Here is an 18958-nt window from a genome sequence, read left to right on the forward strand (position 1 = left end):
TGGACTGGTGACCTGTCTAAGTTCTACCCTGCCTTTTGCTGCAGGGTACAACACACACTCACAGCTGGGACAGGCTTCAGCTCCCATCCCGACAACCGTGAACTGGACAAGCAGTTAGGAAAATGGATGAGTGTGCACTTTATTTGCCCAGAATAAATGAGGAAATGATGCCAAATCAACATGAAAGTGATACATAGACTGGTGGACAAAGACTGGTGGACAATAAATTTGTCTTGTTTAATCTATTCGTAAATAAAACATTGCTTTATATGTTTTATATTTTAGTTTTTGTAAAAAAAAAAAAAAAACACCAGGTTCATTGCTGAGCTTTAAAGGGTTTTGGTGATTTGTAGATTGGTGATATTTCTCAATGCTAAAGAGAGCTTTTTGGGGGAGGGGGGTTTCCTCTTGAATCAAGTGTTCATTCCACTTCACTCCAAATGTGCCTTGACTTGACCTTCACAGTCTTGTCATCACTATAAGGTCACAGTAAATGGTTACAACACAAAACTCATTTTTGAGTTTTCACAGCAAAAGCTTGTCTATATATTTCCTTACTGGTTTTTTTGGTTTGTTTTTTTTATTGACTGTGTAGCATATCCATTGGCCAAATTAAGTTGTATGTGAGCTTACTATGTGACATGTTAGTAGACTTATTTTCCATTGGTCTCCACATTGGACTGTATATGAAAGATGGCATTTGACATTAGCATTGTAGCCACTTACATCTTTCTCCGGCTAGAAGTGACGATATTTCAATGACAGGGTTAAGTATTACATCATCAGCTAACAATAGCATCCGTGATGTGTAGCAGACAGCTAAGGGGTGAAGTTACTATGCAAGCACTCTTCTCAAAGAGGCCATTCTTTTAATCATGCATAACTAAGGAGGAACAAAAGGAACAAAAATCAGCTAGTGTACAGTGAGGGGTTTTTTTGTGTGTGTCAGATGTTGCATATTTATTCCTGCTGTAGGTTTTGTCATTTTGGAATCTCTGGAGACATATTTATAGGGCTGAAGTGGCTGTTTGGGACACTGCAGTTTCCAGCACTTGCATGTTGAGTAATTTTTCAGTCCACAAGATTAGTGCTCATGGCAGATTTATGGTGCAATGGTTGTGTCTGTTTGTGTATGCATTTGCCTATGAAGCACTTAAAAAGAGCCTTATGCAATCTATTTGCAAACATACTTGTGCGCAGTCCTTCAAAAGATCAACAGCATGTAGCTCAGCGTAGATGACGCTGTGCATTAGTCGAGCGATTACTGGTTTAAAAGTGAGCCGGAACAGGGAAAGGCGTGATAGCGGATGTGGCCACAAAGGGACACGCGTGACCGTACAATAATACAAAGAAAAACAACAATCAGACGACCCCCTACATGCAAGCATTTGGCGACAGTGGGAAGGAAAAACTTTTAACAGGAAAAAATCTCCAGCAAAACCAGGCTTAGTGAAGCCAGTCGTGGCTCCAGGAGACAGTTTTCACTGTTTTAACACTTGTTTCAGCTCCTTCAGTACAAGTTTGCTCTTCTCTGCAGCTGGATGAAACACTAACAGCAGATAAAGCAAAAGTAGCCCACAGACTGGTTGTTTATGAACCTGCCCCCTGGTGGCAGAAAATACCTACAGCATGTAGACGATAATCTGCAAAGCTGTCTGTACTTAGGACCATTATTCTCACTGTTCTTCAACACCACATGGACATGAGAATGGACACAACAACAGTCCCAGTAAGAAAGGTAATAAAGATATTTCCAAAAAGTATTGAACAGTTTCTTTCAAACATACCTTCAACACAAATCAAAAACAGCTTTGCTTCTTATCTGTACAGCACATGGACATAACATTTATTTAAATAACTCGAACGATTAATGAAACATATTCATGAAAATCCAGTTCCCCTGAACCATCAAGGAAATAAACACAGCAGGAGCTACAGAGACGAAAGTATGAGAACATTTTGCAGTTTTGGCATACAGCGATTTTTGTGCACACTCACTCATGCTCACCCAGACATGCTGAAAACCACACAAATACACTTATGCGCACATACACATTTGCCTGAGGGGCAAAAAGCTGTAAGAGGGGGAGGTGGAGACATATTGATTTCTCTGTCAACTCTTTGATAGAAAACCCTGAGGGAGCCCTTGCATCCGCTTACATCCCTTTAGCTGAGTGAATTAACCACATTTACGCTTTGGGCAAGAACACACAAGCATTGCATTAAACTGAAAAAAATCTAATAGTGAGATGTCTACTCTGAAGGAATTTTATGCCCCATTTCCAGTATTAGCTTTGAAGAAACTGTCTGTGTAATCAAGCCAAATGACAGGCCACAGAGGAAAGTAAATATGCAAAAGACATGTAGGGCTGATAACCAGTTTGACATCAACAAGTGAAAATGCTGGAACTTGAAGTCAGGGCCGACACGAAAGAGATTAAGGCTTTTGTTTTATCCTTAATCTGACATGCAGTAAAACCCAGTCCCCTCTGCTGTCTCTCTATGAGAACCACACCACACAGCCTCCGGAATCAGGAAGAAGCATCGCTGCCCCGAGCTAAACCCCCAAAAGAAAAACACACACCAGACTCAACAGTACACACTCATGAGTTAACACATAACCAAAGCTATTTGTTCTTGCTCAGTGGCCCAATTATTGTCTGCATTTTTTTCTTGACGGATGAGTCACATTTCTTTTTCTGAACACAGACCCCGGGTCCACACACACCATTAACTCACCTACTCCCAGACTGACTCACTGGACTCCTCTTCAGTCACTAGGTACTTATTGACAAGCCAATGACAAAGCTAAGCCGTCTCCCACAGCTGAGAAAACACCAAGGCTTTGTCGCTTCCTCCCTTGCGGCATTTGGAGGAAAAGTTCTTTCAAAACTTTAGTCTCTGCTAATTGACTTCAGTCAATAGAGGCACAAAAGCTCCAACCTTAGCAAAAAATGCTGCCTCCATTAAATTATGTTGACATTTATGGTCAGTATTTAAATTTTCTGCTGGTATGCTGCTACTGCTCTCACTGTGTGGTCTTTTCTCGAATACTACTGAGATAGCGCGGTGCATTTCTTTTTCATACGGCGTAAAAGATTAAACATATTTTCCTCAGTCGTATGCAAATGAATGCGAACAGCAACTCATCATATAAATCCCAGCAATGAAAAATTGCGATTGCTTGATTCAAGGTGGGAGTGCTGGGGGTGGGAGGTGGGGTTGCTTAAAATCAACCCCCTGCTTACTGACATCAATTTGTCAAGTAAATCACAAAAATGTGGATGGTGAAAAAGGTAAATGGAACTCAAACCTCTTTTGGCAGAATGAAACGCAGCTCACAGATCCTCAAGAATGAAAACTTTTATATAAAAAGTCACTTAAACTGATTCCTGAATTCAAATGACATATCTGTTTTACTGGGCCAGTTGTTGTGGTGGTGGGAGCATTTTGTATTCTTAATAACTTTTGTGTGTCTGATGGTTGTCAAAGAAGAAAAAGTCTGGGACAACTGGTGGCTTTAAGAGTCACGAGAGACTGCAATTACTGTAATCCCCACTTTTGGGTTCAGTTTCAAAGAAATGGATGATCGCATCCCAATTCAGAAACGCATTCCCATCACACAAAACAGTTTCTCCTACAAGGAAGTGAGACAGCCAGTCATAGATACAAACTGTCCCTATTACTCAAGAGTATTAACAATTAATGATTGTGCAAAGCTGTGAAATATACTGAAGGGTGAGCAGAATTACATGCAGAAACATGGAACCCAGTGAATCACGTCCATATGCTACTAACACTGTTGTCAACAGGAAGCAGTCTTAATAACCTCTGACACTTGAAAACAAGCTGAAGCAACTCTTCACATACTGATGTGGTAACACATTTCAAAACCACGCGAGGCAGAAAAACTCAACAAAACCCGAGTGCAGCCCATGTCTGGACTAGCTAAGCAAATGCAGACATAATTTACGACCTTTTATTGACACACTTTCTCAATCACCAGACGGTGAGGTCATCCAGAATCTGAGCAGTGACTTTTATCTCAAATGCATCTTGAGAACAAATCCTTGCCCGATCGGTCAAAGGATCAAAGGATTTAAATGCTTATTCACAAGCAGCAAAACTTTCAAGTTTCAGAAGAAATACAGAAAAGCGTCTGTGAGGTTTGAAGATAGCAACGACTGATGTGAGTTAGAGAAAGGTTAAGTCATTATCAGCCAAAGTCTTTCCAGACTTTAACCTTTCCATGAAGTTTTATCAACTTCCCAGCTAGCTTTGCACAATAGTTCGGGTTGATGTTTATGGTTAACTCTTTAATTCCAGAAAATAAAAGCATGAAGATGAATGGACTACACTTTTAGAGGATAAATAACAGTAATCTCGCCTTGAAAAGTTGGACTATAAAAATATACCTTCATCAGTTAAGGTAATACAATCTTACTTGGTTTGGTACACTCAGTAAGTAATAATGGTTGATAACAGCGACTGGTGTGTAACTGATGTTATAGCGGAAGTTATCTTGTTGAATTCTCACTTTTTTTTGCTATTTTTCATGTTTTAGAATTGGTTGTAGGTGTGAATGTGAGCATGAATGGTTGGTTGTGTCTAAAGCCCTGAGATAGACTGGTGACTTGCCCAGGGTGTCACCCCCCTTTCACCCTACAACATCTGGGATAGGATCCAACTCACACTGTGATCATGAGCAGATGGAAGAAAACGGATGGATTGTTCACCACAGTGACCGTTGTTTACTGTAACTGAAGATCACCTCCAAAGTACAGCTTGGTCTAATTAATCCTGGTCTGATTATTCTTTTCTAGTTTTGAATGGCAGAAGACTCGACTGAACTAAACAGACCCCTGACCTCCATCCCACCCTACATCCTTGAGAAGAATTTTTTGCGAGCTAAGCCTTATCATCCAACATCAGAGCCAGACCTCACTAATGCTCTTGTTGCTGCAAATCCTAACAGCCAGGCTCTAAATCTTTTTCAAAGCCTTCTCAAAAGACGGAGGTTTCACAATCACATTCAGGTTTAAAACCTGGGTGTCAGCTTCCTTTTTTCTGAACTTGGCATATTCGATAAGAAGTAAATCCAATCTATAAATGCACATATAAGATGAGCGACACCTAAAGAAAAAAAGCGTTTGACAAAATGTTTGATAGTGGTTTGCTGCAGTGTTTTGCACCATCAAGGGAAAGCTGGACTTTAATGTATGCTTGACACTTGTATTACACCCTCCCTGGACAGAAAATGTCAAACGGATTTTGCTTTTTGGTGGAAGCTGCCACTTTAAGGATGAAATTGGGCCCTTTGGTGAGCAGCAGTCAGCTCTGAAGCTTTCACACGGCGGAAATGTCACCTGTCATACGGACTTACTATTTGGCAGCACTATGTGCATCACTTCTGTTTGACCCTCTGGGTCTGTGCTTTAGCTACCGTCATGCCCTATAACTGCAATTAGCTTGGGAGATCGAGACCTGCCGCAGTCAGAACCCCCTGCATTAACCAGCCTGGCTTGTATAGAGACTATGAATGACTAGGGAACACGAGGAGCTGCCCATTAGATTGCAATGAAAGGGTATTTAATAGTGCTGCCCTACTTAAAATTGATTCTTGGGCAGCACATGACTCTATGTAGTGAACTGCAGTTCCATGTCCTGTAAAAATAAAGCGTGATGTATCAAAGGGTAGAGGAATCACTCCACTGTATAGCCAGTTTCTAGAGAGACTGAAGTGCTGATGCACTGGCTTTTCAGTGTAGAACTTCAAAGTTACTGTCCAGAAATGTAGAGTTCTCTCAGCCTTAAAAAAAAAAAGCTTTTTGAAAATGCACAGTGGGACATGGGTGAAATATAGAGAATACACACAGTTAAGCTATTCTTTTTCATGGTCTTTTGTGAGTTTATACGTGTGTGTGTGGGGGTGGGTGGGTGGTGATGGTGGCATCTTTCAATAACCGATTCAAATGCTGTCAAAGCTAGACAGGAGAAAAAGGAATGAAGAGGAGAAAAACTCGTGGAGAAACAAAAGTGAAGAGGGTGTTGTTGAGACAAAGAAACACAAGACAGTGAGCAAAAGAAAAATAATGAGTGAGATGGGAAAAAAGCAGAACTGCGCAAGAAGATAAAAGAAGAATTACTTTAAAAAGTAGAATAATGCTTTCTACGTCCTTCAGCTGAAGGTGTATGGTGTGTTCAGTTTAGATTTTAGGTCTAATTTCCTGCTCCTATCTCTTCTTTTTTTTTAAAAGTAGCTTAGTTACTTGTATTGGAAGCAAATTAACTGAGTAGAAACTGACCTTAACACTTAAAAAAGGAATCCACTGTGTAGAAAGGCCATTTATTATAACACCACAAAGAGCATCTGGTTTCCAGTACAAACTGCCCCCCTTATAACCTGTCTTTACTGCAGGGAGGGATTCACACACAGAAACAGCTCCAGACCTGTTGATTTCCCAGCATGCCCTGCTTACATTCCTGACCTCCTTCTGTCACTCTTTTACTTGACTCACCCCTGTTGCCTACATCGACGTCACCCCCCACACTTAAAACCCCCTCACACTCCTCAACTGCTGCCTCTGACTACAGGCTGAGCAGTCGAGAGTGATTCGAGAGTGATTGTCAGTTCGCATTTTAAAAGATAAGAAAAAAAAGACTGTTAAAGATAGTAACAGCTTGTATGCACAGAGGACACAAATTTCACCCTCGTGCAATCTTGGTCAAGTTGCCTTTGAGAGTGTGAGGTGACTGTGTCCTGATGAGACATGAAAGTCGCTGCCCTGCAGAGCTGTGGATCTAGTGAGAAGGGGAACGATACTTTGCTCAACCTTCTTGCCTCATTTTTTTCAAAGAAAAACGTGCACCCAACAGAGTTGAACAACACAGTGCGATAGTGAAAAAAGATCCCATAAACAGTTGTTTCTCCCAGCTCAGACAGATCATTACTCAGTGTCCAAAGACAAACCTTTCCCATTTGTTTCGGTGAGACCAATACATCAGCACAGCAGAGTTAAGGCTACACAAGGCACAAGAGAAGAAACATTGAACACCACTAATGCAACATGGTGTCCAGCAAAAACTCTTTTTTAAATCCTGCTCTCATTGGGAGGAGTCTGGCATTCAAAAATCCTTAAAACTCATGGACATACGATTCAAAGTGGATGCTCTGATTCCTGTTTGATCTGCTTATTGGCTGTGGGGACATGGTATCGTCAGTGAAAATATATCATTTTTTTCAGTCTGATTTCAAGGCCTACGAAGAGCAAATGCTTGTACCCATCCGTTGTCACGAGACAGGGAAGAGACAGCAGATAAAAGTCAAAAACCAAAAGCGTTAAACAGTCTATAAGGATGCAGACAACACAACTTGGACCATGACAGTAGCAATGACTGCACTGTTTGCAAGCTGAAATCAATTTGTAATTTCTAGTTTCTACTGCGAACGGATCATATTTTCACACGTAAAACATTACTGCGGTGTGTGTTTGTTTATTACTTACTGTGTTTAGAGCCTTGCTGGTGACTTGACACTTTAGGTGGGCTGATCCTGCTTTTGGGAGGGACCCCCTCCATATTTTGGCTCTTCTCACCTGGATTCTGGCTAGGGGCCTGAATCTCAGACTGGGTCTCACTCTGTGCTTTGTCCCGTGCCACAGCTGCTGTTAAAGACTTTTGTCTGCTCAGGATAGCATCACTACCTGCTCTCATCAGCTTCTCGCCCACGCTCAGGACCCGGGTTCGACCTGCAAAAGCGGACGCACTGGGGTATTCCTTCCTTGGGGAGGGCAGCTTGGATCCACCCCCTGCCGGAGGGGGCCGCGAAAGCCTGGAGGCTTTAGACATCCTGCAGGTTAGTGGATCAGTAAAGCTTCTCTATCCCTCTCAGCTGATGGTACTGCAGCTATGTCCCATGAGCAATCCAGACGTTTCTTAGGTCTCAGTGAGTGTGACTCTGTTACTCTTTAGCTCCAGCGTGCTGTGTGGTAGTGCAGGTAGGCTGACAGGGCCAGACGGAGGGAGGGCAGGAGGGAGGGCACTTTTGGGAAGCTGGGTGGGAGGCAAAAATGATGGTGAGGGGGTGGGGAGCTGTGTGGTTGGAGGTTAATAGCTCCTTGGAAGGTGTTGCCTTCTCCTGGCGTGGCCTCCTGAGATCATCATCCAAAGCAAACGGTAGATGTGTGTGTGTATGTGTTGGTAAATGGGTGTATGTGTGGATAAACCTGTGGAGTGACAGGATGTGCTGTGCCAAATGCAAACAGAAAGTCAGGTCTCCAGTGTCAGCGCATTCCGGCTTCTTAATCCCCTCTCTGCCTCTCTTTTCGCGTCTGTCACACTCTCTCGTTCTCCATCGCCCTCTCTCTTTTTCTCGTGCCCCCTCTCTTCTTCACTTACGCTCATAATATGGTTGTCAACTTCTTCTCTTCTACTTCATGGTAAATACTCCTCTATGTCACTGTCCTCTTGCGCCTCGTCTCTCCTCTTCCCTTTTGCTTCGGTTCACTCGCTCTTCTTTGCTGATGCACAGCGGGTAACCATCCCAGCGCTCCGGCAGGCGGTAAACAGAGAGAGTGAGAGAAAAAGATTTAGAGACTGCGAGAGAAAACGGGGGAGGAAAAAGAGCACCGGGGATACAGAAAAAGTGCCGGCAGAGGCTTTGTGGAGGAGCCCTGCTCTTCAGGTGCAGCTGCTCAAGCTGTTCCAGATGTGTGTGCAGCACTTCACGTCATCAGCCAACCGCTCAAAGCCACGCTCTGGTAGAATCACCACTTCACCTCGTCCTATTTTTCCTTTTCCCTCTCTTTGTTCATCTTTTTGCTCTGATGGTCTCTAGTTATTAACATCCAGTCAGCCTGTAGCCTTCCCAATGTGATGAGATGTTCGGCTGCCAGAGGCAGGAATGCACACACACGCACACACAACACAACACACTCAGTGGTGGAATTTACAGAGAATTACAGAGCCCTAAGAAGTGAAATGTTACAGCGTGTGTGTGTGCAAAACACACACAGTGAAGCTATTCTGAACTGCGGCACCGACGACATCGGCTGTGACAAGGGAAAAAAAAAGAAAAGAAGTTGGCTGGGAGAGAAAAAGACAGGAACATCAAGCTCTTCTCTCTCTCCGAATCCCCCAAAATACTCTCTTTTCTCACATAAAGCAAACACATTTCTTTTTCTTTTTTTCTGACAATGTGCTTGAAACAATCAGCTGACCCATGAAATTTCTTCTACAGCACACAGTGATCATTGCCAGACAAGCACATAAAAGTCTGAATCGATGTTGGTAAGGCAAGCAGAGAAAGAGCATAAAGAGGCAGCTTTCAATCTTAAAAGCAAAACACTTGTCATTTATTTTTATCTGTTTATATGGTGTAAAAAAAATTAGATATGTATATACTTCTCTCTCTCTCTCTCTCTCTCTCTCTCTCTCTCTCTCTCTCTCTCTATATATATATATATATATATATATATATATATATATATATATATATATATATATATATATATATATATATATATATATATATATATATATATATATATATACACATACATACACAGTTTGCTGATGCTGACAGGCTCATTAACTCTACCAGCAGGTCACCTTTTTTTTTTTTTTTTTTTTTTAGCTCTGAGGCTGTGGCACTTGTGTAATATTAACAAGGATGCAAAATGGACATGTGATATATTGCACAGGGATGTGATTGCGTGCGTACTGACTAAGCACTAGAAAATGGATTACAGTGAGCGAAAGGATCAACTGTGGCCAGGCAACACATTATAAAAGAGCAACAATCCACGTGGACTGGGCTACGAGCTCAGTGACGATTTCTCTTTTTGAACCGGTTCTGCACCACTCAGATAGGGAAAAAAGAAAACACAGAAAAGTCCCAATACAGAAAAGCCAGATGTGACATCCACTGCTATGCTTGGAACTATTAAACCGGATGGCATGATTAAATAGCGCAATAGAAGTTTACATAGCAATTTAGAGGTAAAACACACACACACATGCACTCTCTGTACAGAAGATTCAAGCTCCTCCCTCCAGCGGATTGCCATTTTCACTACTAAGCCCTCTCATCATGATGGGAAACATTACTCATCATATAGATATGAAATAATAATTATATGGCCACATATCTGTATTGCTTTAGATAAAGAGCAAAGCAGATTGACCTACATACTTTCCCAATGAACTGTTCGCTGACAAAAATCTGAGGGCTAAGAACCTCATGGGAACTGCTGTATGTCAGATGGATTTTAGAAAGGGAGAAAAAGTGAAGAAGCTAGAGACATTACCATAAGATTAAACATCAGAATTGTGTCAGATTATATTTCTGTGTCACCCGTTTGGCACAGTTCTCCCATGTTTACGAAATCGTAGTGCCAAGGATTACGTCAATCCTAAAAAATTAAAAAAAGTGACCGTGATAAAACCAACTCCATATAGGTTTTACTCTGTGACTGAATGGTAACTCTCTCATACTATAGTTGAAGCTGTTTGTGCATCTGTATGCTGGGAGTAAATGAAAGCCCTCTTTGTGGGCTGGATGCCTCCCAGGCTTGAAGCCAGTTCTGACTGTACAGCAGACAAACGCCGGGAACTTGGTTCAAAGGCTTTTAAAAACATAGTATTTAGGCATGGGAATGTAATTTGAGTTTCCCAATTGAGCCTGCAATGTGATACATCATAAAATAGCAATATCCAGACATGGCATCAATGTGCGTTTCAAACTAGAGGAGCAAAACAATCACCCACAAGTATTCTACCTTCAGAAAACACTATTTGTGAAAGAGGATTATTTGATGTGTTGACAGCAAAAACTGTCAATTAGGGCTACCACGATTAGTCGACTAGTCACGATTACATCGACTATCAAAATCGTCGACGACTGATTTAATAGTTGACCCGTCGTTTGAAGCTTTGTAAGATCACAAAAGACGCAGGAATAAGTAGTAGGGTTTAAGAATGTAATAACGGACCGAAACAGAAGATGGCAGCACTGCATGTACAAGGATGCCAGCTGCCGTTAAACCCCGAAGAAGAAGAAGTTGTGTACCAGAATTCATAGCGCAGCCCAGCTCAGTTTCCAACAATGGCGGCAGCTAGTTAGTTTTAATATTACTCTTATTATTCTTTCTGGGTCACAAAATAAAGTTTAACATATTTTCAGGCGAGAATGTAGCTGTGTAAACCTCAAATATCTGCTCAGTTTATCAAGACACCACATATTTTCAAAAGCGCTCCGACGTTTTCAGAGACGTCTGTTACCCACTAGCTCGATAGCTAGCCGGGGGCAAGGGTCACTAGAGCCGGTGAGAACACCGGACTGCCAGAAAATCGTTTTCAAACCCACCGCCGTCTTTCGCTACTCAGGTTAAATATATATAAGTCACTTAGATAACTTAAAAATGTTATTGTTTGGCTTTTTTTTTAGTATTTTATTTGTTCCTGAGTAAATCGGTTTGGCTGAGATTAAAGTTATAGTTTTTACACAGCTGAACAAACGTCAAGCAGACAGCTGATTATCAGAAGTGTGAGATGCTCGAGAATTTACTCCGGTGTCCTGTTATATTTTAGATAGCAAGGAGTTTATTAAACTTCACCGAAACAATCTGCAAATTTCATTAAAATTTAATAAACTATCATCTTGTCTTTATTTTTAGTTAGCGCATACCTTAAACACTTAAAGCTGTAAGCTAATGATAGTTATATAAGAGCAGATGCTGCTGGTGCAATAAGCTGTACGTTTTACGTCCAATGGATGCATGATCTGATTAGTCGACTAATCGCAAAAATAATCGGTGACTAGTCGATTATCAAAATAATCGTTTGTGGCAGCCCTACTGTCAATGTTTCAAATATAAGCAGGGAGTAGGCAACAGTTGGAGGACTGATATGTTCGAGTTGTGGCACTGTGGCATGGGTGGTTATAGGAGCAAAATCCTAGAAAACTTCTGCTTATGGCTTATATGTGTGGGTAGGAGGGGCTGTTCGGCATACTTAAGAACATTAGAAGACTCAGCAGGGTTGTCTGAGTGCCTTTGTGGTATTTCTCTAATTAACTGCCGTCAGAATCTGACAGTTATTATTAGACCTGGGGGCAGAGGTTAAAAACTCACTCCCCATTAACTGAGCTGTAGCCTCAGCTTCCTGTATATTTTCCAGCATATGCACAGTTTTTGATAATCAGCAGAACGCTTGCTGTCAGACCTGACAAACGTCTGACAGAGATAGTCTAAAGCTGCTATCACGAACATTTTTGTCATAATAGGTCAGGTGGTTATTGGAGTTTTCTGTGACTTTCATCCAATTATTTTTATTTTACCCAGACGCAGCTCTATTTTCTTATCCCTATCATCACTTTCAAAACACATTTTTCTTTAGTAAAATGCCTTTAAAATTGAATAATGACAAAAACAAACTGTGAACATCAGCAACGTGGCTTATGATGAACTTGAAAGTGCTTATTTACTATGCAAGAATCTTTATATTTTGCTTCAAAGGAGCCAGACTTTCTTGCAGCCTGTTGCAGAAACATATTTTTTCCAATTTTTTTTTTGTCGAATAGTCAAAAAAATTGCAAAAATAAAACAGTTTGACAGACAAAATTTTTTATTTTTGCAATAACAAGGTGATTCCCCCCAAGAGCTACTTGGCATGCCTCAACATGATGCGCTGTGTGTCCTTAAAGATTCTGAGGAAACTAAACAGGTGAAGGACAAAAAAAAGAAGGTGCAGGTCTAAAAAAAACAAAAAAACAAAAAACATCTGCAACAGTTGAATAGTGTCTGTCAATCATATCCTTAAGAAACAGGAAAAATCCAGCAAAGACCTGAGATTGGACTGCATCTGGCCCTTCAGATGACCAAGTGTTCACTGAAGCGTCATCAGAAATGGGCTCAGTGGAAGGGTGGCTGTTAAGAAGCCATTCCTAACAACGGGAAATCCAAATTTAACATTTTTGGTTTGAATCATTATTGATATATACAGAGGTGAGGAGTGACCGCCATGTCTAACACATGGTGGAGGCTCTGTCATGGTTTGGAGCTTGTCAAAATTTGTGAAATTATGAATGCAGAAAATGTACTGTTAGATTTTTAGCCATGCAGTCCTGTCTGGAAAGCATCTGACAGCGGCTTCATTCATTAACAATGATCCCAAACACGCTGTCAGTGCACTAAAAAGGATACCTGGGTAAAAAAACATGCAATGGAACAATATCAGTCATGGATTGGCCTCCCAAGAGCGTGTAGCAGTGTGTAGCAGTGTGAGATCATCTTGGGGAGAACAGGACAAAAGTCAGCCAGCATCCAAAGAAGAGCTTTGAATGTCCTTCAGGATGCCTGGAGAACTATTCCTGATGACTAACTATAAAAACGACACAAAAGCTTGCCTAAAAAAGTCCAAGCTGTGTTGAAAAATATTGACTTTCAAGCGCATTAAAATTGTACAAACTGTTTTTGCCTTGTATTTCTGTGTATGTTTGCACATTTCAATAAATAGTTTTCACCTATTTCTCATTTTTACAACAAATACGAAGAAATAAGTTGTGGCTCACGACTTGCACAGCACTATTTTGGAAAACGCCTGTCTCTTTATCAGCAAAAAGCTCCAGTATGTTCACCAACTTTGTCTGGGAGCTGTTTCGCGTTGAGCAGGTGGGTTTATCAGAGCTGATTTCCTGGAAACAGCTGTCTGCTGTGGTTGATGAGAGCTAAAAAGAGTGAATCAAAGCTGCGGATCACCGCAAAGTATCTGCAGACAGACTTGACTGTCTGTTAATGTAAAAAAAAAAAAAAAAAAATGTCAGTATCTGTAACTTACAAAGGACAAGGAGGTGGACCTGAGAGTTGTGAGATTTAGGAGGGAACGGGGGTGGGAGAGGGTAAGTTGTGTATGTTTTCCAAGCCCTCGGGGGGTTGGTTGTTTCTTTTCCTACATTCCATCTCAGAGCTCCCTCCCAACCATATCGTGAATCATTACTGACTGTAACATTCACTCAATATCAGCAGCTGAATCAGTTACTGAAGGCACACTACAAGCTTGACAGAAACGCACAAGCACACACAGACACAACAGCAAGCAGGGAGGCAACTTGTGCTACAGTGTCTATGTGCAAAAATGCAGATTTTCAAACTAGGCTGCAACGCGCTCTCTCTCCTGGCTTTTCTGTCATCGTCCACGACGCATTACACACCGCCACAGAAATACTGTTGAATAATTTTTAAACATACAGCTCATTGGAAACTGCTGTATCGTGTAGAACGGGTTTAGTTGATTTAACCAGGCAACCCACATCACCGAGAGTCAAACTCTCATGGAAGCTACAGTAAAATGTAAATGTTCTTCAGAATAACAGCTCCTCAGCCAAGCAAACCATCACATTTTTGTTCTCCGTACTTTACATACTCATAAAATGAACATTTGAGTCTCTGTCTAGACCTCACACTCTGTTTAAAATTTATCAACAGCATCAACAACTTAAAACTATCCTTTTTCTTTCCAACACAAAATCCTTTACTCTCCTCTTTAGATTTAGCTGTTGGACTGGTTCCAGCTCCCGGGGTAAAGAAAAGGCAACAAAAGAAGTCTATAAGACGATGAGACTCACTGACAGTCAGAACCAATTAGTCCCAACGCTCTGCTGCTCCCTGGGGAAAGTCACCTAGCATGTCACATTATCTGCTGCTTCAAGACATTAAATGCAGGACTGATCACAGCAGCAGGGGCTGTCACTCACTCAACAGACAGCAGAGACGACTGCCCGGTCAGGAGAGCCGCTGTCTAGAGCATTATCATCAGCTGTTGCTTAAACAAACAAAATTGACGGAGGTGAGTCTACATTATTGTTGACTCATCTGTGCACTAATTAAACATCAGAGCGCGGCTTGATGTTTTAAAGCTGGCTACAGTCCACTCGCAACTCTTTTCTGATCAGACTGAAACTTAAAGGACGACACAGCAGCTTTCAGTAAGGCCACAGATAATAAGTAGGATATGTTATGTTGGTATATCATGAGCAATGAGCTGATATATACTCACTAGCCACTTCATTAGTTGCACCTAAAGCCTTCAGAACTGCCTTAATTCCTTATGGCACAGATTTTTGAATCCATAGGAGGATCAGGCTGTGGAGAGATACATGCTTACATCGTGTTTGCCTTAAATTCTGACCCTACCATCTGAATCGTTCAGCAGAAATCAAGACAATGGTCTTTTTTTAATGTTCTGTTGCAGATTTTGTGAACTGTAGCTTTAGTTGTGTGTTCAGAGATGCTCTTCTGCAATAAGTGGTTATTTCAATTGCTATTTCCTTCCTATCAGCTCAAAGCAGCACACTCACTGATCACTGGATATTTTCTCTTTTTGAGACTAATCTCTGGAAATCCCAGTAGATCGGCAGTTTCTGAACTACTCAGACCAGCCTGTCTGGCACCACCATTTTTCCTCACTCTGATGCTCAGTTCAAACTTCAGCAGTCATGTCTACATGCCTGAATGCACCGAGTTGCTGCCATGTGACTGGCTGATTACATGTTTGCGTTAACAAGCGGTTGAACAGGTGTACCTAATGAAGTGGCCAGCGAGTGTATATGATTTAGAACTAGGAGCACAAAACACAACAGAGTTGTCCTGCCAAACAAATGACATGATACGTTTTTGTTAAAGAAGTACAGCTAGACTGTGACATATTTCCAGTGGGTTTTTTTTTTTTATAAGATTTCTAGACTCTTGGTGGATTTGACACACGACACCACTGCTCGACAGCCTAAAATACACAGTGGTCTTTGTTACTTTGGCAAATTTACAAGTTTTTTAATTTATGATTTTCATCTGGTTGCTTCGAAACAAATTGTGTTTTTAAAGTTTCAAGACTTTTCAGGTGTGGTACCAGGTGTGGACATCTGGAATATGCAGAAATATGATAGAAAACTTCAAACTTCTCATTGGAGCCACCAAGCACAGAACGGGAGTTTCTTCAAAAGGAAATGATGAATTTATCTTCTCGTATCAAATGATTTCAGAGCACGTTAGAGCACGTTCAGAGAGTTTACAAGATCATCAAACAACTGCAGTTCCATGTAATTATAATGTGACTTAAGCAATGCCTGATGCGAGCTGACTGATCTGTTGTATGGACTCTACCATCTACCTTTAAAATGACCCCGACAGAAAGCAAACTCTATGGTCATACCATCTCATTTTGGTGTGATCTTGTCATTTTGTAACAGAGGAAGGATCATTGTCTAAAACGCTCAAAAGAGAATGAGCTGAATGAAGAGTCATTAACACAGCTTTTAGTAAGAATGCTGATTCTGCGTCACTGTGAAATCTACCTCCTCAAGTCTTTGGGGCCCCCCTGTGGCCTTATGAGTCACTCCGGCTCTCCACCCTCGACGGGCACGGACATGTGAGCAGTCACATGCTAACCGCCTCCTTACACACAGTTTGGAAATGTCCAAACATATATTTTCCCCCTTTTACCCCAGAGGCAGCGGCTAAGCGTTAAACTCACAGCCTCGTCCTATCCTTTACGCCTCAGCATTTTATCAGAGCTTAGCTTCTTATCTGGACAGCCTGTCGAGTGTGTTATTGGAGGAAAACTGAATGCTTCTGCCTGAAGTCTATAAAGAGGATATGAGGACAGACAAACTACCTCTCCATTCAGACTGATGTAAATAAGAGGCTTCTCTGCTGTCTTTATGGCTTATTGATTTTTAGTTCAATCACTGTCTGCAGACCGAGACAGAAAGAGGAGGAAGCAATAGAAAGAAAAGAGACAGAGAGGTGTTGTTACCAAATCCTGAAAGAGCAGCATCTGTCTTACAACAAAGACAAAGCACATTCATAACAAATGATATCATAAAGCTCATGGGAGTGAAAAAGTAAGGACTTGCATGCATACAATCCAGCAAAAAGTACTAGATTCTTATGGCATAGATTCCTGTGGTACAGTGCTTTCTGTCTCTGGTCAAGGTGGAAAACTACCAGACAGATGTGATAGGAAACCACAAAAAATGTATTATGTTGTGAAAACAATAGTACCTCTGTGAAGGAATTAGGCAGATGAGGTTTCCAACATCAGCTCTGAGCTCTTTTAGATTGAGCAGTCAAGGGAAAATGCTCCAAAGCAAAGGATACCCAGGAAAAACACTTCCATCGGCTCTTCTTCTCTTACAAGCTGGGAAAATATAAGATATTCAAAACCAAATAACTCCAAGATGAGATATCTGAAAAACCTGTAATTTTATCTCCAAGCTGCTCGTCATTAGCGCAGCTTAATTAGATGTGAATATAAAAACATACACACATGAAAACACCCAAGTAGGAGCACACGAATCCAAGCCGTAAGGGCCTGTTAGATCTTGTTTTTAGCAGCATGTAAACAGCTAGAAGGAGCTAAAGGAGCCTTTTAGGGAATCATATATTATGGAGGACGAACGATGGCGTGCTGGGACAGCTGCAACCTTGGTTTCTTTCTGCTTTTGGCTCTTAAAGAAAGAGGGATCGAGCACACGTTCAAATATAGACCATAAATTCACTCATGAGTAACAAAATAGGGCACAGAATTCAAGCTTTAACTTTATGGAAATATAAACTTACATGATGTGTGTCTTGTTCTTGGTTCAAAGGTCAGCAAATCTGGGGTTGAGCCAATAGGTGGTTCCACTTTGTGTGTCTTTATTGATACATTTTATTTGTTTTCTCCTGTTTTATTCACCAGTGAGCTCACGTGAATATAATTATATGGTGCAAAGAACAAAAAATATATATTTTCCAGACAATGGTGAGGATATTATGATTTAAAGGTAAGAAATGGTTCATCCTAGCTGACATATGCTGCTCAAGAATCTGCTGGCAGAACAATATGAGCCTTAATGTGGCCAACCATAAATCCTACAGCAATTATTCAGGAGGTTTTTCAACCTGAAGTAACCAGTGTTTTATATCGATGACTTCCTCTCTACTGTCGCAGCTGCAGTGTGTCCAAATTTATGCTCACAACAGCTATTTCATTTGTGACCTTTAACATGTGAAAATGCCATTTGTCTAAGCGCTCTCAGGGGGATTGGGAATAATCTGTGTGTGTGTGTGTCTGTGTCTATATCCTGCATGTGTGCATGTCTGTGTGTAAACATGCTTGCCAAGAAAGTAGATTTTCATTAGAGGTTTTCATGGCTTCAGTCTCAAAACTGAGCTGACAGCTTTCAAATGAGCGATTACCAGCCCATAATTTTGCACACTTTCCCTGGTAAAAACCACTCCGCACCACATCACAAATATATCAGTCCTTTAAATTATATCACAAGTTGTAAATCAGACTATGTGGAACACACTATGGGAGTTTTACAGTGGTAAAGAGAGTGAGGCACGGAGGCATGCATAAAACATTATAGGATTGTTTACAACGTGACCTCATCAGTAATAAATTATTTGTCACCACTTAACAGTGTCTATTAAAATCTGTAATTAATTTCAAAGCTTGCTTTAATCTCAAAATCTTTATACCTACATGGGAAAAGGGAAGACAGATTAAGCTAGCCAGCCATGCAAGGAGCTCTACAGAGCTTCAGTGGCATTAAATTTCTTCCATTCCTCATTGAGCATCTTGGGCCTCCTCCAGTGCATAAAACCGTATATCCTGCAAAGTGCTTGCATGAGATGTGACTTACAGAACTGAGAAAAAATCTCGAGCCAACCTTCTTTTTTATGTGTGGTTATAAGCAATAGTTCTTCAGGCTTTCTGAAGGTCTTTTAAATGTTTTCTTTGGGCACTGGTTGTTTTTTCACTCGTTTTAAGTCCCAACCTTGTACCTGAGCATTTTCCGATGTATGTTTGGTTGTTTGTCAGGCCACCTTACACGTACCTATGAATAATTCAAGCATAAAAAGGCGCCTCACTCAAAGCGTGTGCCACTGTTGTGTCCACACATAACAGACAACTT

General features: G+C 41.1%; 1 protein-coding gene across 9 annotated transcripts in view; it reads right to left on the minus strand.

The window, feature by feature from the left end:
- Positions 1 to 18958, minus strand: part of kiaa1217 (KIAA1217 ortholog) — a 119404-nt gene that overhangs the window by 84801 nt on the left and 15645 nt on the right. For 2 of the 9 annotated variants that reach the window (XM_084939422.1, XM_084939432.1), the window contains exon 1: positions 7506 to 9026. The exons of 1 other annotated variant lie outside the window; for it this stretch is intronic. In XM_084939422.1, coding sequence (XP_084795548.1) covers positions 7506 to 7848 — 343 coding nt within the window. In that variant the 5' untranslated portion in view covers positions 7849 to 9026. Of the gene's footprint in view, positions 1 to 7505; positions 9029 to 18958 lie in introns of those variants that run through there. 6 more of the 9 variants (XM_084939423.1, XM_084939420.1, XM_084939424.1 and 3 more) reach the window with 4 other exon arrangements.

The sequence above is a fragment of the Perissodus microlepis genome, chromosome 9 (assembly GCF_051167445.1).
Source record: "Perissodus microlepis isolate ML-2025 ecotype Zambia chromosome 9, ASM5116744v1, whole genome shotgun sequence".
Lineage (NCBI taxonomy): Eukaryota > Metazoa > Chordata > Actinopteri > Cichliformes > Cichlidae > Perissodus > Perissodus microlepis.